Source organism: Melopsittacus undulatus, chromosome 3 (assembly GCF_012275295.1).
Source record: "Melopsittacus undulatus isolate bMelUnd1 chromosome 3, bMelUnd1.mat.Z, whole genome shotgun sequence".
NCBI lineage: Eukaryota > Metazoa > Chordata > Aves > Psittaciformes > Psittaculidae > Melopsittacus > Melopsittacus undulatus.
In genome coordinates this window covers 68,007,924-68,035,841 of record NC_047529.1, presented here as the reverse complement: position 1 = coordinate 68,035,841, position 27,918 = coordinate 68,007,924, and the positions used below count along the sequence as shown (strand labels likewise).

The 27,918-nt window shown below is 36.4% G+C and overlaps 1 protein-coding gene across 1 annotated transcript; it reads right to left on the bottom strand.

Annotated features, from left to right (window-relative positions):
• Positions 1–15,642: 15,642 nt before the first annotated feature.
• Positions 15,643–22,952, bottom strand: CENPW (centromere protein W). Its single transcript, XM_005154727.3, has 3 exons — positions 22,765–22,952; positions 17,762–17,875; positions 15,643–16,120 (listed from the first exon to the last, which is right to left on the bottom strand). The coding sequence occupies exons 1-3, from the start codon at positions 22,852–22,854 to the stop codon at positions 16,094–16,096; spliced, it is 231 nt and encodes a 76-aa protein (XP_005154784.2). The 5' UTR covers positions 22,855–22,952; the 3' UTR covers positions 15,643–16,093.
• Positions 22,953–27,918: the final 4,966 nt, after the last annotated feature.

Sequence of the window (27,918 nt, the reverse complement as noted above, 5' to 3'; positions counted from 1 at the left end):
TTTAATCTTCAACTGAAAAATAATTCATCAGCTAATCTTTACTGCACAGAAAAATGAATCCTGTTTGAACCAGTTTTCTGTTGTAGAAGTAAAGGCTGTCATTGTACTCATCTAAAGAAAGCTGTAACTAGATGAGTAAAATGTATGGAGAAAAATGCAGCTTAAATACTAGCTTGCTGATGAAATGATATCATCAGGATGAAATGATTATGTGGTCTCCTTGAATAGGTGCGCACTCAGCCGCTATGACTCTTGCCATTTCCTCAGACTGACCCAGAAGGCTCATATTGTTATGTCTGTGCTAATCTGCATGATCCTCCCTTGCATGCTGACATTGCAAGGACAGCTGTATTTTGGCAATCAGTTGAAATGATTCTTTTGAAAATGTGGTTATTCAATACATGGTTTTTAATGAGGTATTACTATAAGGGCTGTACTACGTAGTCTCCCTAAGGATAAACTTACTCCAGATGAAAAGGATCATCTCATTTAAAATGGTCAAAGTTGATTTTTTTTGTGATTTATTTTCAGCTAAGTATAACAGGAGATAGGATACTTACCCTTTCTGAAACAGGGCCTAATCCTGCAGTCTGATTGAAAGAGTTACATTTAGCTCAAAAAAATTATGTATTTGTGAACTGTAGCTACAAATTCCAGAAAGGTAGCCTGAAAATTAGAACTGAAATGTTTGGAGATCCCTCACCCAATTAAGCCCCTACAGGTCTTGGTTTTGACTCATACCATATCTATCAGACCCACTAGAATTTGGAATGTGGGACTGAAAATATCAGGAGAATCTCTTCATAAGATTTCTGCTCAAAATCACCAAAGAAAGTAACCCTATCATAACGGTATTATGATGTTCCTGCTTTTGTCATGAAGTAGAACCAATAACTTTAATGTCAAGGACAGAATAACCCTCTTACCAAATTTATTATTCTTAAAATGAATTTAAATTATTTTTAAGTTTTATACAAAAATAACCCTCTTATCTGACTTGCTATTTTTATAAGGGATCAAAAATACTTTAAAATTATTTATGAAAATTGAAGCAGGGTTCTCCTCATCAGCTACTCCCTTCTCCATCCTTTATCCTCCCTCAACTTATAAAAAAGCTATGACATTAATTCACACCAGCTTTCTCTTTTTGTGCTTTCCTGCTCCTAAACTCCCTTAGGAAAGACTCAGGACTGTGCTTCTACTTTATGTTTCTTTCCCTTATATTAATATCACTGTCTCTGGAACCACAGTAATTCTCACTCTTCTTTACTGGTTCCCATACCACCAATTCCCAAAACACATTTTGAAACTTTTACTATTTCCTTGATCATTCTCCCACTACAAAATACGTGAATACTTCTGCAAAGAGCAGATTTGTGTATCATAAAGAATGCAGTGTTTGAGTAGCCCAATTATTTTCTTACACTTGTTTGGCAGAAAGAGTGTGCACTGTATTTGAAAGATAAGTTCTATCATATAACCCAAGGCTTTCCCTTCTCTATGAATAAAACCCAAACATGCTTAGTGCATTGGAAAGATAGCTTGACCTTCTTTCTTCAGGGAAACTGGTTTTGATTCTATTATGGAAGCTTATCAAAGCTGGGAAGGTTAAAAGAATTATTTCAGTCTTCATTTATATGACCAGAGTTCATTCTTAATATGTTTAAAGAATTTTAAAAGAACAAAAATAATTATCTGAATTAAAAAATCTAAGATACATTATTTGCCAATATATTGTAATTCATTGCTTCTGTATGCCCACTGGAAAGCAATGTTGATATAACTTCTTTAGGAAAAAATACTACTGCATTTTCTACTTGCTTCCAGCAATGCTTTTAATGCAGCTGCTCTTGCTCTGTTTAGCTACAGTAGGCTTGAAAAACTCAAAATGGGTATAAGATTTTGCAGCTTCAGCATAATACAAGTTTAGTAGTCTCTGGGAATGATGAGCCATTTACTTAATCTTTGTGATAGTACACGAAGTGCCAGAGTCTAACATCAGAAAATTCAGTTGTCAGGTCAAACATTAAAGAATCGAATAACATATCACAATTTTGGTATGACTTTAAGGATGGCATTTTGCTTCATTTAAATTCCTATGACTAAAAACTGTTTCCTAAAGGGTCTTTTGCTTGAGTAAAACAGACCAGATTCAGAATTGATATTTCTTTCTTTCTTGTACTTTCCAGCACCCCACAGAAGTCAAGACAGACATACAAGCTCAAGTAAGGCACCTAAGGATTCCAATGGGACTCGTCTATCTTGTAGACCATATCTTGCTTTAATTACTCAATTCAAAAGTATATCAAAGTAATGTACCTTAGCAAAATGAAGATGTTCTACTCACAGAAGGACTGTTAACCTTCTGGTACTCAAAAATTTCACTCATATCAGGAGATGAAAGTTTGGAAGTGCGGGAGACAGGGTAAAGTCAATAATTTCAGTCAAACCCTTTCCACTGAGTTTGCAATGATTCTGGTCTAGACACATTCTGGATTTTCTCAATAATATCAAATAATAACATGAAATAGAACTCTGCCCTTCATAAATATCCAGTCATCATAGTTAGAAGTTCAGAAAAATCAAACCTGGTCAAGACATTTTGGAGAAGGAGTAAACATAATGCCTGCTGCTTCATCTAAGGTGAGAAAGGAGGGGAGAACTGTGAAGACTGGCCAGCCTAATGTTTCTGGGGTAGGTAAGGGAAGCTTTGAAACTGCTCTACCACATTCTGGATGGCAACTGGACTCAAAACACCATTCAGCAGATGAGAGTAACTACAGCACTAGGACCTTTGATGTGGGAAAATAGAATGAGCTGGCACAGATCTGTTTGTCCCTCATGACCAGAATTTAACTGTCTTTGTTGATGGAGCGACACACAAGGGCCTGAATGAGCTAGAGAAGTAGATCAAATATCTTTCACTTTGCTGTGTATAGGAGAGAGCCTCTGGGACTTGTGAATCTCCATTTGAAATCCTCTTGCTCTTCTTTCAGTTCAGACATTTGCAGTTCTCAGCTATGAAAATGAAAACGCAAGACTGGGGTCTGAGGCTGTATTCTTGCCAGGACTGAAAATTCACAGGCCTGGCTAGACACGTCTTCTTATAAGTATAGGTAGAAGAGTACCCATACATATGTGTGTGTGTTAGCATATATGTGTGTGTGTGAAAATTTCACTTTGTCTCCTGTATAGGTTATAATATTAATAGATTTTAAAATAATGTTCTGGAAGAATTCTTCAGCAGTGCTTCTTGGTAGAAATGGTTTTCTGGATATTTTGCTCTTGAAAATTTTCTGAGTTAAGGATTGTCATTCTGACGCACAGAGACCAAATTAGTTGAAAAGGTAATGCACTAAACCCTTATCAAATCACAGGTGTATGCTGCTGCAAAATTTGCTATAGAAAATCTTAGGAAATAAATTTATTTTTTTCCCCCTTGACATTAACTTCAGTAGTTTATTTTATACGGCTTATAATATGCTTTCATAAAATACGGTGAACACTTTTAAATGCATTAATTTTGCTTTACATAACTGTGTGATCTTGGAAAAAATGATTGGTATAAAAATATTTAATAACACTTAAGTTTCTGGTTATTTATGCTTTTTGAGGAATCCAGCAAACTAAGGAGGGGACCCAAGTGTATGTTTGTAGACTGTGTAATTTTCAATTTATTAACAAACAGGAAGCAAGAGAAAAAGGATTATATGTTCTCTTTCCTCCAGCCTCTTTCAGGAAGGCAAACTCCCAAAATGGTTGGAAAAGTTCCAGAAGAGGAGTTTTGTGTCTCTCTGAATTTGGGATGAAGCAACTGGCAGGGCTCTGTGCCAAAAAGGTGTTGGCTGCCATCATGGCTGTACCCAATGTGGGCTTAGAACAGGGCAGTGTTTCTATTTATTTTCAGTTGTTTTCTTACTCCTTCTTCTTTTGAAGAAATGCTTATAAAAACATTTATCTTGTCATCATGTGTAAATTATGTAGTATATTTTCAGTATTAGAAGGTTATGTTCACCCCACTGTGGGTTATATATCAAGATTCCTGCAGCTGTTCTGAAAAGTATTTTACTCTGAAGATACTCCAAAGTTCTGGTTGACTTGAATTTGAAATAAGGATTTTGCCATTATATGCTTTATGAGAGGGAGACTGGTAAATGTCTGGACTTTGGAACTGACTTTGTGATATTTGGACTGCACATACACATCATGTGGTGAATTAGCATGTGGTGTTCTTATGCAAACAATAAAAACAAAACAAAGAAAGAATTAAAAGCGCATTTAAGAAAATGAGTTTCAGCATATGACTAAAGAAATCCCATAATTGCAAGAACTTTGCGGTAAAGGTACATATTTGCCAAAAATATCTGCTAGTGTGGAAGCCCAGTATTCAAACCCCTCAATTTAGCACTAGCATAGATGCTGTTACTTAGTTAACATCGAATATCATAGGTCTAGAGACTGTGCTTCAGAGCAAGATGCAGTAGTCAAACTTATTGGGGTAAAATCTTGCTCCTGTTTTCAGCAGTATAGGCCACTTTATATAACGTCAGACTTAAACCAGTCTAAATGGGGAAAATTTGGCCCAGAATGTACCTACAGACAAAAAAAAAAAAAGATTAAAAACTAAAAATTATGGACAACACAAAAAGTTCAGCCAACAAGTTCTTTATTGCAGCCAATTGATAATTTCCTTTTAGCAACTGCAGTACCCAGTCAGCTGAGCCCCTAAGAAAATGTAATGCTTAAATGCAGTGACAAGAATGGCTTTTATTATTAGAGATAAAGATACACAATTCTACATTTTTAATAGTGATCTCTGAAATGTTAATAACTTCTGCTGTTTACCTCAGTTGAACTAAGATTTGGATCCTACTGCAGAACAGATAACAGATAAACAGAAAGTAGCTTGCCCATCTAAATCATAACTGACAGCATAGTATCATAAAGAACTAATTGTCTGCAATTTTTTAGTAGTTGGCTTCCTTTCAGATCAAAGGGCTTCAGTTCTTAGAATCACTTATATTGGAGATTACATCTGTTCTTTCTGGACTTTTCCTAAGGGGAAGGGTTTTCCCCAGTGCAATTGGTCCAATCTTTCATCTACTATTTATGTACTAGTACCATAAAATGAACTTCAGTAAGGCTGTATTATCTTTTACACTTACACACTTCTGGGGCTAGAATTGATCAATTACTGTGAAATATTTTCCGCAAGTGTTAATTCAGATTTTGTAAAAAATACATTTATTTCAGCTTAGCTTTTGCAAAGTTAATGATATGAAGTTTATCATCAGGAATATTTAAGCACTTTAATCAGACTTCAGAAATTGTTTACTGAAAGGCATGTTTACATCTGTCTACTGCAAACTTCCAGCTAAGAATTATTCATACATTCAGTCAGGACAAAGAAACATAACATGCAAACTAACTGGCTGGTTACAGGCTGCTGCCTTTCAAATGGTAACCGCAAAAACAGACAGCTGAGAAGTGAGCTAAAAACCAAGACTCACTAAAAATGTTCAACAAACAGGTCTGAATGGTGAATACACTTGAAGAAACTGAATTATTCGTCAATGATTCATGGTAAAGGAGGAAATTCTGGTGTATTATCTGCTCAAAAAAGTCTTAAGAGTACTGCAAGCTTTGAGAAAACATTTAAATAAGATACTTCTGCTGTTGAAAAGAAATATAATTAAAATGGATGGTTAATGATAAGAATTTCAGAAATGCTACAAAATTCAATCAATCAGCACTCAAGAGTCTCATATAGTAACAAAACCTAATTTCTTATCAGAGAAAACAGATACCTGAAACTGAAATATGGAAACAGGACAAAAATAATTTTTTCAGTCACTTAGGATTCCTTCCTCTGATATATTGCTCTTTTACTCAAGGGATGCATCATACTGTATATGAGCCAACAATTCTAGCACATGTTTGAATAATAGATTACTGTGATCCAATAAGGAGAATTGAAACAAGTTTTGGCAAGTCTCCATAGATTTAGTTTTGGATTCTGGGTTGTTTTTTTTTTTTTTTCTTAATAATAAAGAATACTTTCAAACAAAGATTCACACATAAAATTGCAACAAAGTTTTTGAACCCAAATATTTTTAAAAACCCCATGTAAGATTTAACCATGGCTAATAACACTTTGGCTTCACTCATTTACATGAGATTTTTCTGAAAAACACAAATGTATCACCAAGTATTGTGTTAAGAAAAAAAAAAATATACCTAGAAAAACATGTATTAAGATATTACAAATTCTGTAACCTACAGCAAGTCTATCATAGCAGCAGTCACTGGGTTGTGCATGATGGATGGGTAGAACTGTATCTTATTGCCTAGTGCTTATTGCCTACTGGCTTCATACGATCTCAAGCAAGACTGGAAAAAGAATATATTAAACTAGTAGCATAAAGGTACAGTTTCAAACAGGTTTAGGAAATCTGGAAAAAAAAAAAAACAAAACAACTGTTTTCCTCTTAATCAGTTACCTTCTGCAATGTTTTTGTTATTAGAACTCCAACAGTTTACAAGGTAGTAAGAACCTTGTTTCTTACCATAAGGAAAAGCAGAATGACCTGGCCCCAGTTTAATCTTCCGTAAGTAGCAGAATTTGATTGTGTTTTCTATCAACTGAGTCTTGGCCTTGAAATCTGGGGTATAGGTATTTATATGAATAAAAACCTCTGGAAGCAGAGAACAATTCTGACACTGCAATTCAGAAACATTCCCATGCTGACTGCTCCATTTACATGCTGAACAACTATAGGAGAAAACATCTTTATGTATTTCTTTATATCCTCAGGAATGTTCTCCTCCAACAGTTCACATGTCTCTGGTGTAGATTAGTTATGGACTTTTCATGCTGATGAGGTAATCCCCTTAATGTACTATACAGCATAGGATATCCTCCTCCTCCGTTTCATGTCCTGACATTCCTAAAGGTCAGGAAAGTGTTTCATGTGGTGCTAGACCCTATTTAAATGGGAAATTACAAGAATAGACCAAACTTTATTTTTCTCTGAGTTCCTATGGATAGTACAAGTCTAGGTAAAAAAGGACTGAGAGTGTATCTTGTATTAAAAGTACAGTCATAGTTTTGCTCAAAATTTGATATGCATCTCTAAAGAATTCCAATATAGTGACTGGTAAACAAAGTGGTACTGATATAGTAAGATGAGATCCATATTGTAACTGCTAAGAAGTTTACTCATAGAAAATGTAGACTTCACATCAAACAGTAACAGCATAAAAATAATTTATGTTGAATGCAAAAATTACTGCCCTAAACACATGACTTTTATTAAAAGTATACTTCCTCTGTAACAGAGGCATGTAAAAATTAAATTAACTCAGAAATAAAGATATTTTGTTACACAAATTATGTCTCAAACACGGTCCACATTTCTTTTCAAGAGGGATGCAGACAAGACTTAAACTTACTAAGCTCTAAAAATATTATACACAAGTTTTTTTAACAAACATTATAATTTCACATGGAATTTGCAAAAGAAAACAAAAAAGTTTGTATTTCAAAAGTGTTTCTTTACTGTTAGGAGTATTTTGATTTAAGCAATTAACTTCATGTTAGTTTTTTAACACTGATATTAGTAGAGTTTTAAAGACCAGTTGTGGTACAGCTTTAAACATTCAGCTTCTAATTTTTAGAAGTTTTCTCAAAAGAATATGTATTTCTCAAAGAAAAAATAAAATGAAACAAAATATTTTTCAATTAACAATAAACACTGGAGAAATTAAATTGTCTTTGTTCATGGTTACATTGGATCTGATGCTTTCTTCTTTCTTGCTAACAAGAAGGGGAAAAAAACAGGTTTTTTTGGTTTTGATTTGTTGCTGGTTTGCTTTCTTTTTTGTTGGGTTGGTTTGTTTCTCTGACGATGACAGCACATTTCCACAATTTTTAAGCAAAAGTAATATAATTGCTAACAGAAGATCACCTCATGAATTGTCTCTCTAAAGGACCATCTAAGTTTGATAAGGAACATGAAGTATTTGCTTCACCTACCTTTTCACTGAAGCCCAGTACCTATTGATATTACTGATTAGGTTCCAGTGTAAATGTTCTGCAACACTGTGATCATCCTCCCCTCTTCCCTCCCCTCTCTCCCCCTCTTCCCTTCAGTATTGAAGGGTTGGAAAAAGAGGAACTGAAAATACTGGGAAGAAACTCTGCTTAGTTTTGAAAATTAAAGCTATTACGAATATTATGGAAACTGGAAGACACCTCTGGGATATGAGTCATAATTGGATTTTCATGCTTGAATAAAGGAATATGATATCAAATATTTAGCAAGAAAAACTTTAAAATACCTATTAGCCCCTTTAGTTGGCAAAAAAAAAAAAATTAAAAAAATCCCCAAACAAAGGAACAAAACAAAACCCTGGGGAAAAAAAAATCCAACAAAAATCCTCTCCATTCTCAACTGCAGAGTAGCCCAGCATTTTAAACTGATGGTTCTTAGGGGAATAAAGCATAGCTCCAGGTAGTCTAAGTTCCATCTGGAGTTGGATTCGTTAGTAAATACCAAGAGTTTCTGAAGAAAAAATTTAAAAAAATTAAATTTCTTAAAAGTTTATACATAAAATCCAGTACTTGCAGATGTGCAGAGAAGGTCTTTACACATCAAAGCAAGCATTTTAAACTACAGTTAGCAGAGACAAAATAATACCGTTTTGGTAAATCACCCGATTTCTAAGACATCATTTTAGAGACACATTGCCTTCTCCTTCAGCAGAAATTTCACCAAAAAGAAAGCCATTAGAAGAGTTTTCATTAGAAGAAAGGCATATCCAGCTTATCCCATCCTCTTCCTTGTACAGAAAGTGGACAAGCAAGAAGTAGGAAAAAAACATGTTAGCAGAATTATCCAAGGTACAATTCACGTCAATACACGAACGTTTGTTTTGGAGAAGTTCAGTGTAATTAAGCATCCATTCTACCCAAGTAAAGATGATTTGGAAAGGTGTATTCTTTTTATTTCCAGGAAAACCTTGCAAAAGATGCTAGGTTCATGAAAATAATATGCCAAAGTAAAACTGCTGTGCTTGCACTCATCCTGTGTTTTTAATATTGCCTATTCTTCCAACTTTTGGCTAAAGCTGCACTGACAGCTAGCTGTTTAGCAAATAAGAAAAGCTCAACATAAGGCACAGTAGCATGAATAATAAAATCAACAATAAAATTTGTGTTTGCAGGCACAAAATTATGGTACAATTAACACCTTCTCAAGCCAGTAAGTTATTCCATACCTTGTTGAGACTTAACTTCAAAAATTGTGGTCAACAAAAAGTATCATTAAAGCCTGGGCCCTACTTTCACAACCCCACAACGCTTGTGTTACATATATACAGAAATATTAATGCGAACAGGAAAAAGGAATGAAGAAATGATATGTCAGAAATCTTCTGTAAGGACTACTATCTCCTATGCTTGGCTTATCCCTGAATACAAATGTTTTTGGGGAACATTTAATATTTGAATTTTACTCACAATTTAGGATAAACTAAAGCAAATTGATAAACTAAAGCATATTAATGTCCATAAAAGCACAAAAAAACTTACAGGTACAGTTTAAAAAGGCTAGAAAATTCTCCAGGGCAGACCTGCTATAGAATTATGTGGAAAGATACCAAAGCCATTCCAGTACTGATGTCCAAGGAAATTCTCCCAGGGTGTTATGCATAAGGCAGTGTGTCTTCCAAGAGCTGTATATTTACCCAAAGCACACCCATGGCTAGCAGGAGAGCACAAGTCAACAGAGCCACAGTAGCTGAGACCAGGAGAAGCATCATATCCTGCCTAGACTTTGAGACTGAAGCTTTCTACTTTACAGCTATCTTCTGAGACAGTGGATTCAAACTCATTTCAGATCATTTTTATGCAAGACATTGTATAAATCTGAAATAATACCAATGATGGGGCTAGATTCTGGGTTTTTTTCCTATTTGGAACCTTTCTTAGCCAACTGTTCCTTCTCTCATTCCCATTTCATAAACTTCAGTCAAAGAGAGGAAGAGAAAGCTGCACCTAGTTGTTGATGGCTCCTTTGAAGCTTTTTCCTCAAATTCTCTTGAACTGAGTATATGTTTCAAAGCCAAGACTGATGAAGAATTCTTGTGCTAACTACAGTGCCTAATCATCAAGTTAACCATTTTTGGTAATTTTCCCTTCTTTCCACTAAAAAACAAACACCACCCCTTCCACATGACCCTTGCCCCCCAAAAAACAAGGCAATCCAAAATAAAAAAACCCACAAACCAACCCTGAAAAAACCCACAAGTAGTGGTGAAGAGAGATCCTCATTCTTGATTCTGCATCCACTTCTATATACATATTTATGTGTATATACATATAAGCCCTGAGGAGAAGGGCTTGGGGGTGTTGGCTGATGAGAAGCTCAACATGAGCCAGCTTCAGTGTGCACTTGCAGCCCAGAAGGACAACTGCATCCTGGGCTGCATCAAAAGGAGTGTGGCCAGCAGGTCAAGGGAGGCGATTCTTCCCCTTTACATTACTCTCATGAGACCTACCTGCAGTACTGTGTTCGGCTCTGGGGCCCCCAACACAAGAGGGATATGGACCTGCTTGAGTGAATCCACAAAGGTCATAAAGCTGATTGGAGGACTGGAGCTCTTCTCCTATGAAGACAAGGCTGAGAGAGTTGGGCTTGTTCAGCCTGGAGAAAAGAAGGCTATGGGAAAACCTTACAGAAGCCTTCCAGTGGCCCCATCCCTGGCAGTGTTCAGGGCAGGTTGGATGGGGTTTTGTGCAACCTGGTCTAGTAAAAAGTATCCTGGCCTGTGGCAGGGAAAAACTTAAGCTGAACTTAAGGTTGGACAAACATAGCACTAACTTTATCAGAAGCTTTAGAAGAGCACTGTTACCTAGACTACAGGAAAACTACTACCCTCCTCTTGCAAACCCAGCCCTTTAAATTTGCCAAGTATAGGAACCCACAATTAAACTTCAACATGAAAAATGAATTGTGAAACTATAGAAGCACAGGTAAGGCTGGTCAGACAATCATTATGCCGTGTGCTTACCTTTTCCTTACTGCTCCTACCATTTTAATTTATTTTTTTTAAATTAAGGTCTGTCCTTAACTCATTTATTGATTTTTAATTGTGAAACAGCCTTCAGAAACCAGCAATATTTAAACAGCTGACCGATTCTGGACACAGAGCTGTACACAGTTTTCTCTGAAGAGTGAAAACAAACTAAATAGTGAATTTAAACATGTTTAAACCACCACCAGTGCGGTAGCTTTTACTCTCCGAGTTCTCTCCAACAGCTCAGACTAGAGGCTTCCCTGTACTAAGATTTTAGCTATGCAACAGTTATTAAACTGGCTTACATGTTACTTAAATGTTTTCCTAATCATGTTTATTTATAAAACTTGAGTAAATCTCATTAAAACTGATTTCAGTTATATCATCTGATCTGTGTGTACTTACCTGAAGTTAAACAAACTAAAAAATTCACATTAGGCTGTCAACTTCAGAGGTTATCCCAAACAAAATTACACCAGTCGACACCTTATATAAGGGGTTAGAATCTCCAGCTAATCCAACCCTATTTCTTACTATATATGTTTTGAAGAGTTTGAACTTGATATTTTTTTTATTCAGGATATTTTCAATTGCCAAAATATGTATCTCTGTTTTTACACACTTAGGAAGCAAAATAGGAGTGTCTGTTTCTGTAGAGCCTGACTGACCTAGCGCTAGGAGGTTAAGGGCAAGCCATACCTGTAGGAAGTGCCCCTGGTTTTATTTAACTGCTGCAATCACATTACTATCCAGTAGTAAGGCTGTGTCTGCATTTCTTTTGTAAACCAGAAGTAATTTTAGGGCTGTTTAGGCATTTTTCTACGCTCTACCAGGTTCTCAATGCATTCAAATTATTCCCCCAGGAAAGTGACCTTCTTAGTAAGAAACTTGATCTTACAGGTATCAAATGACCTGAAAAGATCTTTCAGAGCTTTGGTCAGGATAACACTAATAACCCAGCTCACAGGAGAATATTATGTACCAAAGCCTGTGTGAATTTGATGAATGTGGACTGCAAAGAAACTGACATAACTCCAACATTGTTCACCAAACAGTAAATGAATGAATTCCAGCTGACTACATCTGCAGAACTACGAACTGTCAGGTAGAGAGACTTGTCACCAACTTCCTCAAAAAGTTGCAATGCTGTATTTAGCACAACAAAAATGCTGTCGGCATCTTCTCACCCTAGAACTGAAACTACTCAAACATGTAAGGAATTTGTTCTATTATGCTTTTTATCACACGTAAGTAGATTACCACAGCAGCTGCAAGTACAGTACCCTTAAAAGTATCAAGGAATCTATATTCCAATACATATAGAGAGCACTTTGAACTAAAAAACAACTACACCCAGCACTTTGAAACACTCTGAAGAACTTAAATTTTATATATAGCTTGCTGCTCTGGAAAAGAGAATTTTCTTTACTGTAACTAGCATTTTTATTTGAAATATAAGTCACACCTTCTAAATATATATTCATAATCATAAGTCACCTCAAACCCCTATGTATTTAGAAGTTACAATGCCCTATCATTAGTTGTTCTAAGCTGATAAAAGCCTAATGGAATGCCAACTCAGCAATTCAACCAATACAAACTATATATTTTATAGTTAATGTTGCTATATGAGAAGTGTCCTAATCAAAAACCTCCTACATAATACTGCCCGCAGAACATACTAGTTTCTAAAAATGAGGCTATGCTGTACAAACAACTACGGGCCTATAACAAAGAAAGCTATCTCATGCTGAAATATTGAGCTTCGAAGAAAGAGAAATCTTCAGGATCTGTCAAAGCTTTGCATGCCTAACTTTTACCCTCCCAGCATGGATCAGCTTTTTTTGGGTGAATGGGATTTTTTTTAAACATTAATCATCCTACATCTGTCAGCAGTGCAGGATTGTTAGAAACAAAAATATCTGAAAGTGTCACAACCTATAGTACACTTCTGAGTAGGAAAACCCAGAATATATTCTCTAACAAAAAGTTACTGCAAGAAAGAAAAAGACAGTTTCTGCTCTATCCCCACCTTATGGCTAGAAAAAGAACTGTCCTATTGTAGCATACATACTTCTGAATATTTTCCCTTTATTGTATCACTATAACCAGCGAATATTTCTTATTTGCATTATGCAACCTAAGATTGTTTTTAGCTGTGTTTAACTGTGCGCTCCTCTACATACAAGCACAATGAAACTTCAAGGCATAAATGTCATCTCTAGCTCCTCTGTTGATTTTCTGAATCAAAACAGCAAACTTAATGATTCAACATAATTTTAGATTCAAATAGAACAGTAATTATTTGGCCCTAACCCATGAAAGTATAGAAGTTCAGATATTCCTGTTGACTCTTTCAGGAGTTGAACAGCCAGATCTGTCCCTAGATCTAACCTTCACTGATATACCATTCTTAATAGTCACACTTTTAAAAAATACTTTTAAACCTAATAATCAGATTATTTATACCACTCAGGAATATTAAACTTACATGCCCTATAAACCAAAATTATTTATGAATCTAGTTTTAAACATTTAACAACTACTTTCTCCCTTTACTTATCCTGCAAGCAAATAGTTACAATGAGAGCTAAAATAGTGTATACGCCTCATGAGATGACTTAGTCAAGTTGGCAAACAGCAGGTTCTCTCCCATCAATCACTCTATACATGAAACAAAAACAGCAGCAGCACCACCCTACAAATGAAAACAGTTTTCCCTCATCATCACCCACTTACCGATAAACACTTTTCTTCTCTTTTTGTGCCTTAATCACATGTGATGCCACTCAATGGCGCAGCGACTAATATCAGCTACATGAAAAAACAAAACCCAAGACAAGGACCACCTGAATTTTCCCACATTGTTCTTTTTTCTCCATTTTGACTTTTCCCTCTTTCTTGATGGTCATACTGAAATGGAAGAACACTGGGAAAGCTGCAAAAAGAAGAGAATGGAAAAACTGGATAACGTCTTAGCGAGCTTTTAATTTTTTAGGCCATCTATCCCACTTTCCTGAGGAAATGAAGAATCATAATTGTATTGTCTCTGAGTACCTCTCCTTCCTAAAATCTCTTGACCCTTTAAAATGAGAAGAAATTCTATAGTGAGGCACTAGTCTCAATGGTTTCCAAATGCTAAATTTCTCCAGGTTTCATGAAACAGTTGAGTAGATGAGATGCCTTAATAATGCATCAGCATGACTCTTCTCTCAATAATTCCTGTCGTTTCCTTCTAATGGCGAAGTGTCAGCACAGGAATTCAAATAAGAGAACCCAGCTTCATTAGGCCTTCTACCACAGATCTACTTTAAACAGACATTTTCCAGAACTATGTGCTTTGATGTTTTGTCATTAAATATTCAGTAACAGAAAATTGGAAGTGTTCATGGGTATTTAGACAATATTTTGTAAGGAGTTTTGGTTTTAAAAACCCAGTAAGGATTACTGGTTAGAGACCTTATATATATACCCATCAAGGAGTACATAAGAGCTGCCAAACATGAATATAATTAACCTTATGGTGAACATTCAAGAAGATACTAGAAAAATGTAATAGTATTGTATATTTCTGAATGCTTAACCATGGTACATCAACCACCCTAATTTTCCATAAGCATTTATTTAAAGTTTAAGAGAGAAACCTGAACACTTGGCAAACTGTTTGGGTCTTCTGAATACCTGTCTGCTTCAGCTATTATAAAACATTCACAAGGCAAGACACATTCTGACTCAAACTTCTCAGGGCTTAAGAAAAAAAAAAAAGCACCTTCTTAACCATGAATACAGGCCAAAACTACTGTATGAAATATTTTAAAAAGAGATGGGTGGCTGGTTTAACCCTTCCTTGCCTCCATTCCTCAATGGTGTCTGATCATCCATCTACTACATGAGAACAAGAACATTCTATTAAGCTCAGAGCAGATCTTATTCTTAGGCAAATCAAAAACTCCTAACTCATACTGGACATCAAAACAAGTTCCAAAAAAGCTATGGCACTCAAACAACTGTACAATGAGGAAAGGTATATGGTTATACAGGACCGTAAGAAAGTATTTCAAGAAAATATAACAGAAAACATTTATAATAAAGGAAAAAAAAATCTAGTGTTGCAATAACAACACTATTATTCTTGTTAGATCATGGACAATAATTACAAAGAAATATACATATCTATTCAGATCTTCTTACTCCTGAGAATATAACTCAGATTATTAAATCCAAATATCCTCTACACATGCACATTCTCTGCTTTATTTGTGGATTCCAAGAGAAGAAAATGTAGAACCAGGAATCTAGTCAACCTTACAAGAAGCAGACTGAACTAAGTCCTGTGAGTTAAGTAAAGGAGTCATCCTTGCTTTCCACATGTCGTAAAAGGATGGCTTTTCCCAGGTTGTACAGGATTTTTAAAAGTATGTGGACATGATATGAAATTTGAAGTTGTGGCATCACTCCAGTTTCCTTAGACTACAAAACTATTTAAAACACAATCTTTTTTTACTTAATTTCTAGAATATGCTCAGCAACATGTTTAAACAAATTGGACTACTCAATACATAATGTTTTTAGAAAGTCTTTATTTTAAGAATAGTTCACTGTGCGTGTAAAACTGATATAAAACTACATCTTTATCAAAAGATTTATTAAGTGAAGTGTTCAGCAACTGGTTTAAAACATTAGAAACAGAACATGATTTTAATTTTAAAAATTATTTTATATACTGTACATTTCCAGTCCTCTGCCAAGTTAGGATGACACTTGGAACAGGGAGGAAGTAGCTTGGCATGCTTGCCAACTTCACTATTTGTACAGGATCTAAGATCAAACACATTGTAACACTGTTAAATTATTTTCTTTTTAAGAAACAAGAAGATACTCAGAGTCAGGAGATAGACATCAATAAAACTATATATATATACTTCCACAGTTGCAAAAGCTGGGTCACAGGATCTTGCACCAGTAAGGAAAAAAAAAAGTTAAAGCAGGCTTTGAAATTCCAGGGGTCTGTTTTCTAGCCTTTGCTTTTCTTTAAAATAGCCTGCAAAAAGAAAAAAAGTATATTTATCACTACAATCCAGGCAGCAGTAAGAGACCCAAAATACTAGGCTACTCAGAACAAAGATTCACCCAGCCAAACTGTTTGTTTCCAAGCAGAGTCACCAAGAGTAAGAGTCCAGTGAAAAAGTTATAAATAAAGCAAAGCCATACAGAAAAATGGCATATCAGAAAGTATTTTGCTTTTAAATAGAACATTCACAACCAAGGATTCTGTAAAATAAAAGGCTTATTTTAAAAATGAATGCTGACAAATGGCAATGGTGTTCTCAAGCCCTCAGCAGATTCCTTGAAGCTCCTAACAATTGGGCCGGGGGGGGAAGAAGTTTGCAATTATACAGCTAATTTGTGCTCAAATTTTGTTTGTAATGTTGTATTTCTTTCTATATCAAGAATGCCCAGACCCTTGAAAGGACAACTTTTGGTTTGGAATTTAAGTTGAAAAATGAACTTCAAAGCCCAAGTGGGACCCATTTAAGTGTTAAAAATATTTAAATACAGGCAGTTCTGCCTTTCTTCTCATCTTAAAAAAATAAATAGATAAATGGAGCACAAAAATGCTAAATGATGTTAAGATTGCAGTTAAAAAGAAATTACAAATGCTAAGATTCCAAATGCAACATTCACTTGGCTAACCTACACATCCTGTATGTATTTCTGTTACTATAGTAACAGAAAGTATCAAACTAGAGATTTCACCAGAAGGAAAAAAGTACTAAAGATAAACAGAAGCCACAGGACCCAAATATCAGATAACATAGAGTTTTATTCTTCCAATTTACCCAGCAGTAGTAGGTAGCTGAACAGAGAAATTAAAGAGACTGAGTTCTTTCATGAAACCTAAATAAAGCAGACATATCCTAGTGAGTGAAATGAGCTACAGAATACAAAAGGATTTCAGTCATACTTTGACACTATTCAATTCTTTCTAGAGAAAGCTGCAAACACCTTCCTCTTTCCCTTCTTTTGCACGTACACAAAACTTACCCACCTCTGTAATGCAGAAGATTTCTCCTTCACAGATATTCATAGAACAATTTGTCATGCTGAACCACCCATACAGCAATGCACAGCTTAGTCCTCCCCAAAGAAGATTCTACAAAGAATCTGTTTGTTCAAGTAGTACCCACACAGTGCTGCAAAAATCCACTTCAAACATCTTTTAAACTAAGCAGGTAAGAACCAAAGGCATAAGAAAGATATTTGAAGCTCTCTGAACTATTTCTCACTTGTCCCATAAAGTTTCATTTATGTTACTGAAGTTAAGACAGTGTGCTTCCTTGATATAGTGCCATCTGAAATAAAGATCCTCCAAATTTGGAATTTGTGCCTGTTCCCTGGGCTTTCAGCCCATGGATGCTTGCTGGTAGACTACTGTATACACTTACCTGAATATTGAAATGATGAATTTAAACATGGAATAATCAAGAAAAATGGGGTTATATTTAATAGGGACAGCTAATCTGATACCTTGGTAACAGTGAATTATGCCGAGGATGGATTAAAGAACATTACATTTCTGCAGGTTGTGAAAACCATACCTAACACAGAAAGCTTTTGTATATGATGTCATAATGCATTTTACATTAAACAAAAAATAAAAATATTAGAAATGTTCTATTACCTTTGCTGCCACTATAATGTGCTCAGGCTTAATTATTCTACTTCTGTTCTGAAAAGCATTTGTCCTGGCTTCTTCTGCTAGCCGACGGAGAAACAGCAAGAAGTTCAAATACACCTTTAAAAAAGGGAAGAAAAAAAAACCAACCCTCAAGAAGGTTTCAAACTGTTTAAGAAGTTTGTTTTTCATAGGTTCATTGTTTGAGACAGAGATTTGCATATTAGACTGCTTCCAAATTCCTGAAAAGTGTATTCAGGAAAACAAAGTAACATTCATATCAAGTCTTAACAAATTCCCAAGACATTCCCTACTGCAAGACTATTGTAAATATTGTTTAAATTTAATATACTTAGATTATGATACACTCTAGATACAATCACACAAACAACTGATGTAAACAGAAATTCAATCTGATTTTTATTGCAGTTTTTTATAATGAAATGTAACATAAATGTCAGAGAATAAGGAGCCCTTTTGCTTACTAGTAAATATGGTCAGCTTTCAGTGACTTCAAACAGCTAGACTTTTAATGAACCGCAAATTCATCCCTGCCTTATCACCAAATGGACTATAGACAAGTTCAAGGACTTCTACCCCTTTCTAATGCGAAGGAGCATTGACATAAATTTCTCCAGAACAAGAAATTTTCTGCTCTTAGGAGGTTTCATCTATTTTTTCCCAACTCATAGTTGACTTTACGTTTTTACATGAAAAGAACTGGTAGGGCAGTATTCCGTTCAATCAGAATGCTATTCTGCTAGTACAGAAGCAGCAAAAACTTTAACAGGCAAGGAACTGCTCCAACTTGGACTAAAACTGCCAGCCAAAAGCACCCTTGTGTAATAAGGGACCTCTAGCATTATACAGACATTATGTGAACTATTTTAATAGTCCAACCTGAAAATCGGTAATTGCAACTTTCCTAAATTGAACTTTCACACAATATTAACTTTACTATGTAAAGTGTACAAAAATACTTCAATCAAGAGTTAAAAAATACTACTGAAACACATGAGAATTTTATTTATATAAATTAGGTGATATTCTCCCATACCTGAACTGCAAAGCCTAGAAAGATACATGGAAAGTTACAAGTTAGGATTTATGAGAAATACTTTGGCAGTGGGTTTGCAGCACGAAGAATCTGTTAAAGTATTTCAGTGTTCAGATGACAAGCAATTTAGTTTGTTGGTTTTTTTAATCTCTTGAACTAAATGAAGCTAGAGTGCAATAGATAAATGTACATAATATTTGGCATTGTTTGGAAGCATTTACTGCACAAAAAGCAGATGTTCCTGCAGATCTATTTAGTAAAACATCAAAGCCGTTTTTAAACTAGTCCTCAGTTACCCACAGAGAAATAACCTCCGACAGAATCAAACAGTGGCACTAAAATAGTATTCAACATTAGAATTCTCATTATTGAACTTAACAACATGGAGGTTAGATCTCTGGAAGCAAGCTGGGGAAGAAGAGGGAGACGGAACAAAAGCTTCCATACTTTCAAGTTCTCCTGCTAAATTACCTGAAAGCAAGTGTCAACTTTAGAACTGCTTTTAAAAACTGCATCTTCTCTCAGAATCACTGTACCTTCATTTTCTTATTTTCAAAGTGAATTGCTGCATGCGGAGAAGCTTCCCCTGAACTTATAGTCACAAAACTAAATTCAGAACATTCCACAATAGAGTACGCACATTAATAAATATTCCAGATTATCCAAGGCAATTGAGAAAGGCTAATGAAAGACAGAATGACTGAAAAACATGAACAGTATAGTTACTGACAAGTACTTAAGTGATAACACATTTGTTTAAAGACATTGCTTTACTACGTATTATTGTCCCTCTGCATAAAATTCAAGAATAGTTTTCAAGTACTTGTGAAAGCCACCTTACAGAACAGAATGCTTATATCCCATAAAAGAAAGGTAGTAAACATCTAAGAATATTTGCAAAAACTCACAACACTGTTCACAGAGCAACTGGCATACACCTGTTCAATAGAACTAACGAACAGCAGGGACAAGTTCCGTGATTTTGTTTTGCTGCCATAACTTCAGAAAAATTCTTTAAAGTGATATTTTGCCTTCAATGTACACTTACTCAGCATTATCTGACAGTAAATAAAAAAAAGGGGGGGGGGGAAGTAATTCAATGCAATACTTCAAGCTTTTTCTGAAATGGAAATACAAACCTACCTTTCTAGCATAGAACAAGCAGCTGATTTCATGCTTTTCTTTTATAATTTCCAACTAGAACAAAGTTCTCAGATTTTTTTCCCTCAGAACACTGTGCTAAAATCTTAAACTCTTATTTTAAAAGAGGTAAATAGCTGACTTGTAAGAGTATTGAAAAAAACTTAAAACACTATTCCTACCCCTTCACTCAAAGATATTATCACACTCCTTCAAAAAAACAGCTTCTCGATCTGAAAGTCTGATGAAATTTGTTAGTTACACTGTGCACAGAAAAAGATGTTAACACATAGGAAACAGATTCTGATAAAGCTTCAGATTTCAAAAAGAGACTTGATCAAAAGAATCTAGAAAGTGAAAAAGAAACTCCATTCAGATATTCACCAAAAATTGTCCGAATTCTTGGGTCTTTCAAACTTTTCAATAATGTCATGTAAAAACGCACCGATTTAGAGGAAAAATAATCGCCAAAGGTCAGGAAAACAATCTGTCATAAGCAATGCAGGTAGACCTCCTCACTGTACTGGCTAAGTACCAGTGTAGATTTAAATGTGATGCACGGATCATTCAGAAAGTTAGCACAGAAACTTCCCTGCAGAAGCAGAAGACACAAGCACTTTGCTCAAAACAAATGCGTTTGTCGTTAAGATAGCTACTATGTAAGTTTCTAAAGTACACAGTCTAATAATTCTTACAAGGTTTGTAGGGAATAAGAGACATTAAAAAGGATACTCTAAAAAAATGTTACTTGTCTAACTATAGGACTACAATTCCCCCCCTTTTTTTTTTTAAACAAAGCAGAACTCCAGTTATATTATTTATTCATAGAGATAAAGAGCTGTTAGCCACACACCTACTTGAAGAACATCACAGGTAATCACCACCCCTGGACATTCCTGTTTAAAGGTAAAATAAAAAAAGCTAATCCTCCTAAGAGCAAAGGCCATTTTACTTGACATCACCAGGAGAGAGAATCTAAACCTCCTCCTCATTATTAGAATTCATTCTTATCCTTTGCATTGGAATGAGTATTTACATAGCCATACTTTAAGCTAGATCAAATTGCTGTTGCTTGTTAATTTCAGTCTCTTCAACTCACTGATTGTCTTTGTGGCCCATAGAACACTATGACTGAGATAAGGATGAGATGGAACATCGCTCCAAATCTTGGCTATTGGTTCCCACTCAGCCTTTTTCAGGCAGCTGAACTACCTTGAAGCCAAATTAACATCACCATGGAAATACAGACCGACTGTTACTAATGACTACAAAAAACTTTATTAATGATTGTAGAAATAAAGTTTGATTAGTTAACTACTGCATTCCAGAATAAGCTTTGAGTGGGTCTCAGCATGGGTAGCAAGGAGCCAGCTCCTCAGTCCATAAAATGCAGATAGTAAAAGAAGTAATGAGAGATCATATTTTTATTAGAACTACAAAAATACGCTTTGTTTACATTCAAATGTAAATCCTCTCTTGCGAATATTATATTCATTTATATTAATCTCATTAGGTATTTTTAAATTTTGTATATTTACATTTAGCTTCATATATCCAGTTACCAACCTTTATGATGTTTCAAGACACAACTTTTATATACATATGAAACATGGACTTACAATTCAAGTCAGGGACCACATTGGTATTTAGTATGCACTAACGTTCCAAGAATCACATGCACTTGAGAACAAAAGGGCATGACAGTCATGTAAGTTAACCCTATTAAGTCACTTCAGAGAGTATTTTTTTATGCACAAGTATTATTTTCTTTTCAATATGGCAGCTACCACAAGCTCTCTTGAAGTCAGGTTTCCTTGCTGCACTCACGTAATATTTGACAAACCCTTCTGGTGCCACAGATTCCTTATTGCAGGTTAGAAGGAATCCAACCTTGTTGCCCTAAGTTTTCTGAAACTTGTTCAGTATAGCTCTGCTATCCCTACACCTTTATGGCGGCTGCTTTTAAACTATGAAGAGGATCCCAACACCTCATTTCTTCATTAGATTACGAACAACATTTGCCATTACTTAGTTTTGGACAGAGATTATTTAGATGACCTTCTACAAAAATATGACCAATTTAGATGCTTTAACAGCTCATTAACCACAGTCCAGTTGATTCATTTCTGTGAATTTGAACTCTTAAACAACACCTACATGTTACAGCCACATAATCCAAATTCCTATTTCTCAGCCTGTCTACATTAAACTCTTTGAACCTCAGTGTGTACGCCCAGTGACACAACATTTATTATCAGGCTGTTCCTGAATCCCCAAACTGTCAGAAAACGACAATCCAGTTGCCACCAGCAAAGCAGAAAGCTGCAATCACTACTCATTAGCCTTCTATTATACTAATGAACTATCTCCCCGAAAACTCTGCCTTCCCTCTGCCTGTAGGTCACTGGGGAAACACAAATTACAGTAACTTGACATCCTATTACTCCCAGTAACACTAAAGTAGTCCAGTTCGCACAATCCATCGGTCTGTATCATCCAAGCTATAAAACATTTACAGACTAACTGTTCTTCATTAGGTACACCTGCACCATAGCAACCTGAGTAACTGCTCCCGGCCGTGCGCCACGACCCCAGGCTCCCCGGGAGAGGCAGTACTCATGGAGCCGGAGGATTCAACCCTTCAGCTCACCGCGCTGCCTGAGCGGCTGGGGATCGCAGCCGGCTTCTTGGTGCAAGCGCTGTCCTCGGCCCGTGCCCGCAGAAGGCAGACTGGATGCTGCAGGGCCAGCACCGAGAGGCTAAGCTGCCCTCACCAACCCCAGGCCGCGCACCCGCCCCTCTCTGTCCTCACCAGCAGGTCGGCGCACGCCGACAGACGAAGCCCCAGCTTCTCGCTCTTTACCATCTTCCGCAGAGCGGTGCGGGGCACTATACGCCTCATCCTACCCCCGCGGCCGCCGCCGACAAAGGGCCCGACGGCTCCCGCCCAACCGTCCCCCGCCGTTCGAATCCGCCGCCCTAGCGCAGGCGCGCGCACGCCGTGACGCACTTCCCAACGGCAGCGCGCGGTGCCGCCCCCGGGGAGCCCTCCGCGTTCCGCCCCGCCGGCGGCACGGGAGAGGCGCTACGGTGTTGCCATGGAAACTGGTTCGAGTCTGTGCCAGAGCGGATGGGCTGCGGCGGAGGAAGCGGCGAGGGACATGCGCTTGCCGCTCGGCCGCCTCCCTGCCTGGCCGTCTCCGGGCACGCCGGCAGCGAGCGGTCCCAGGCGGCGGCTCTGTCGAGCCCCTCGAGTGCGCTGGGCCTGGCCCTCGGCCTCGGCCCCCGGCCCCAGCAGCGCTGCTGAGACACTGCTACAGCTGTAGCCGGCTCCAAAGCTACGGCCTCGCCGTGTGCGTGCGGCGAGACGAGCTTCTCAGTTTATAAACAAGCCCCGACTGGACAACTGCGGCAGTCGTTCCCCTCGGCAGCAGCCGCGTGTCACACCGCTCCCCCCTGTAAGCTAGCTGGGACGCGGTTTTAGCTCTTTAACGTTTTACCATCCAGGCCTCCCAGGACAAGAAGAAAAACAGACATGGTAGTTTCCTGGCTGCCTTTACCCAGCCTTCAGACCTGGCTGCTGCTGCCTGCAGAGGTGTCCGGAAACAGTGGGAATGTGGCAGTGGTCGGAGGCACCGTCGTGGTGCTATCTAAACAAGTCTCAGGCAAAGACCTGTGGATTTTAAGCTGGCAAGTGTCTCCCAAGTGTCTTCTTTGCTGCAGAAGTTGAGGGAGTTGTATAACACAATTGTTCTCCATTGCCTTTTGTGACCCTGCTGGGAGATGTGACACGAAATGGCCTAGTCAGGGTAGGCTGCATGATGGGGAGCCTAATTAGTACCATAAACCTACACTAAAATGACCCCAAAGTGATAGTCTTGTGCTGCACTTAAACCCGGGTGAAAACATTGCACCAGTACAAGTATAGCATTAACTTAATTGTACACAGAAGCACACACTCGTTCTGAAATTAACCACCACTTTAAAGTGTCACCCTCTCTAGCATCTGTCCCTACAACTTCTATTTTGGCTGACTGATGCTGCTGACTGAATTGCAGGTTTCCCCACAGAGGGGCCCCTGTAGCTTGGCATTCTCAGTGTATTTGAACTGTGTGTACTTAGTTGGAGAAGGGGTCAGGATTTCATACTGAGGTATGGGTTTTCTCAGTATATTTATTAGTTTTTTGTTTTCTTTGGCCTATGGGATGTTTGCAAATATGAATGTTAATGAGCTAAATATGTTGCCTTAATATATTCAAAATTACCAGCATCCTGATATGCATCAGTTTTATTGATATTCTTAAATCTGTATGATTTGGTATTGTAGTTAATTTTGTGAAATGCACAAAATGTAGTCCAGATAGAAGTATGATATCTGACAGCAGGAGAGAATTTAAGATTTGCCAGTTCTTCATACTCTGTCACATATTTGAAAATCTTGCTTTGTTCTTTCAGCTGTCTGTTGCCATTAATCATCAACAGCAATGCAGATCTTGAAAAATCAGGGTCTTAGCATTTTTTTCTGTGCATGTATAAGCACACTAAAACATAGGTGGTTTTTTTTCCTGCAGTTTAATAATAATCACAGTTAATGGCTGAGCAGCACTGCTAGAAGTAAACATTTGGGGTTTTTCAGTTAACTAAATGCCTATGACTCAGGAGCTACATAAGGTCTTCTACTGTAATGTTCACAATATACAACTAGAAACTTGCATTGGGATCAACAATAATTCATCATGTCAACAGATTCAAATCTACAGCTGGGATAAATCAGTAGCTCCACTGGACCTTTAGCTGAGAACTGGGCCTTGCAATCTCACACTGTCTGTGGTATGGCAAGCTACGAGTTTCGAAGTACCTCCAGTATAGGTCTGAAACTATTAAAATACATCGCACAAATTTGAAACGGTGCAGTGATCTGCATAAAATGACAGATACTGAAACTCAAGACAGTGACTATATCTTTCGTCATGTGCTTGCTATATGGACAATTAATAATAAAATCTACTGTTAAGTCTAATACTATTAGCATTCTGTTAGTTCTGACAGTTTAGTATTTCTAGTGGGTTATTCTTTGGGTTTAGCCACAGAAAATAGTAATTTAAAGTGCTGTCTCAAATCCACTTATTTACCAGATATCCTTTTTCCTCATGTATTGAAAAACTTATGACATTAATTATTGCATCCCTTATGTTTTGAAAAACTTATGACATTAGTTACTGCAAGCAAATGATACAGAGGTCCAATGTAAAAATGTTAAATTATAGGTTCTGATTTACTGGATGAACATGAACTTAAGTAACTAAAATTTCTCCTTGAATATATATTTTATTCTCTTTATCAGTAAATATTTCTGTAAATATGATGTTTTAAATAGTTTCATCTTAATACAGGAATACTGTAGAACAAGAAAAATATATTGCTATACATTATGCATTGCAATGAACAAAAATTAGAAGTGAATACATTTCCTAAAAATCACAACTGTTTAAATGATTTGATTTGTAGTAACACATGGAATAATGATTACAATACAGTGAATCATAGAAAACAGCAAATTCACATTATGTTTCTGATTTTGAACATGACTGCTTTTCTTTCTGATAGAATCCATAATGTTCTGTAATAATGCTTTTATTAAATACCATTTAAATAGCTAAAAGAAAAATGCAAAATGTAATTGAAATGAATTCTTGAGAAGTTGAAATTGTTAATTTTGTCATGCTCATGCAGCTTTATAAAAAGGGCAAGATGTGCTTTATGGGCACATTTTCATCTTTTGCCTGTTGAAAAGCCACAGGAGTCTTACACCCACTTTCTACAAGCAGTTACCTTATTTTCAAATAGTATTTCAAGAATTTTATGTTTTTCCACTTTTTAACTCTTGAAGTTTTTAAGCATATGTTAGTTCAGTTTGAGAACTGGATGTGTTTTGTGGTTTCAGCTGCAGCACAGCATATTCCCAGTTTTTTGAGCAATACTGAACTGTGTTTTAAAATTAAATACATCATCTGGTACCGATGATACGAGTTGGGAAAATTCAGCAATTAAAATGCCGCCATCCAGATCTGACTTCTTCAAGAAAAAAGCGCAACCTTTGCAGTGTTTTTTAATAAAGACAATTTCAATAATTCAAAATTATTTTGCCACGTTTGCTTCCAGCTTATGTGGGTTTCTTGCAAACAGTTCCATACATTTCAGTGACTAAAAGGAGGCCAAGCATGGGGCCATCACTGCTAAACTGCAAGCCAGTAAACGTTTTGTTCTATTTCTGTAAGGAAAGAGATTAATTTAAATACTAATTTTATCCACTCCTCTAATAAACTCTAAGAGGAAACAAGGGTAATATTTAGAAATTCAATAGAAAAGGCAGTGCCTTCTTTCTAACCCGAAACTTTTATAAGCCCATTGAAGTTGTTAAATTGTCTTTCTTAGCCTGTCCTTCATAGCTATTAATTATTTTGCTCCTGGATTTTGACATTATCTTCAGTCAGACTCTTCATCAGCTCTTCATCAATTCATAATTTTAGAATCAGCCTGCCCAAAGAACACTGAAGAATTCCATTTTAAATGTGTGATATCTTGAAATTAATAATCACATTTTATAGATTCTTGCTAAGCCAAAGGTCCTTCAGTTTCTTCTCTAGTCAGGTAGAGACTGTTAAATACTTTCTAATCCAGTTTCAGTGGTTGATGAAAGACTTTGAAACTTATCCTGGATATGAATGTCAAAGCCTAACATCTTTTGATGTTTTCTTCAGTGATGAAAAGATATCTCTAAAACAAAGCATAACAATTCAGCAAAAGTAAACTCTTCTATAATGTAGTTGATAGGCTTGATCATAGTGCTTGGAGTACATAGACTGAATCTCTTGTTACATCTGTATACTATTTCTGTTGTATATGGGATAATTCAGGTGGAGTTGAATGTTTTTGTAGAGAAACAGAAAAAGAGATAATTCAAAGGAGCAAATTGTATGTTTTTCTCTCCTCCATGGAACTTAAGCAGATCTATTGCTTGAAAAAGAAGGTGAAAATGGCAATTTAAAAAAGAAACTATGGTGTCTGTCACTATTTATGTAATGGCAATAACTTAATTAATATAGCTTAACTTTAACAGCAATAGTAAATACTAGAAACTCAAAGATGTACTTGGCATTCACCTTTTATTTCCATGAAAAAAAGAAAGGAGTCTCTAAAGTCTCTAGAATTAATTATTTTTAAAATTACTTTTTTTTTTTAACCCTCTTTCTATCTGGTTTCAGGCCCTGTGTTGAACACTGAAAAATAAGAAAGGCAAATCACAATAAACTACTTTTGAAATTCAGACTATTTGCTGTTTTTAGTGGTTACCACTTATGTGTCAGTTTTGTTTTTCAGGATGTTCTGCATATCTTTTGTTTTTCAGGTCATTCTGCATATCAGCTATCTACATACCAGGCTGTGAAGAACCTGCTTAAAGTCCTGCCTGGCTTCCACAGGTCAGATACTATCTGCCTGTTGTAACTGTTGGGATTGCATTCATAAAAAAAGTAAAGGCATATAAATCACAGCTCAGCCGATACTGTCATCTTCAAAGATATTCCTCATGCACTTGACATGTATTCAACTAAAAGTGTATCTGTTTCACTGCTTCTGAATTAATTCAGTGCAGGATCATATTGATACATATGACCAATACTTTAATTCTGTAAGAGAAAATTGTTTCCTTTAGGGTTTTCTAATGAAATCCATGAAGATGAATAAATAGCACCACAAATAATTACTTCAGATATCCACTTTGTGTTCATGACTTTTATCATTAATTTTTTAGATTTTTATTTTATTTGTTTTTTGCTCCCAGGCCTACTACACCCATTTAATGCTCATCATATTTCCTCCCCCAAATTTCAGAAGGAGAAATGTTATCCTCTGAAGATGTCATGTATTCCAAGACTACAATCTTTGATCCTCCAGCACTTTTATT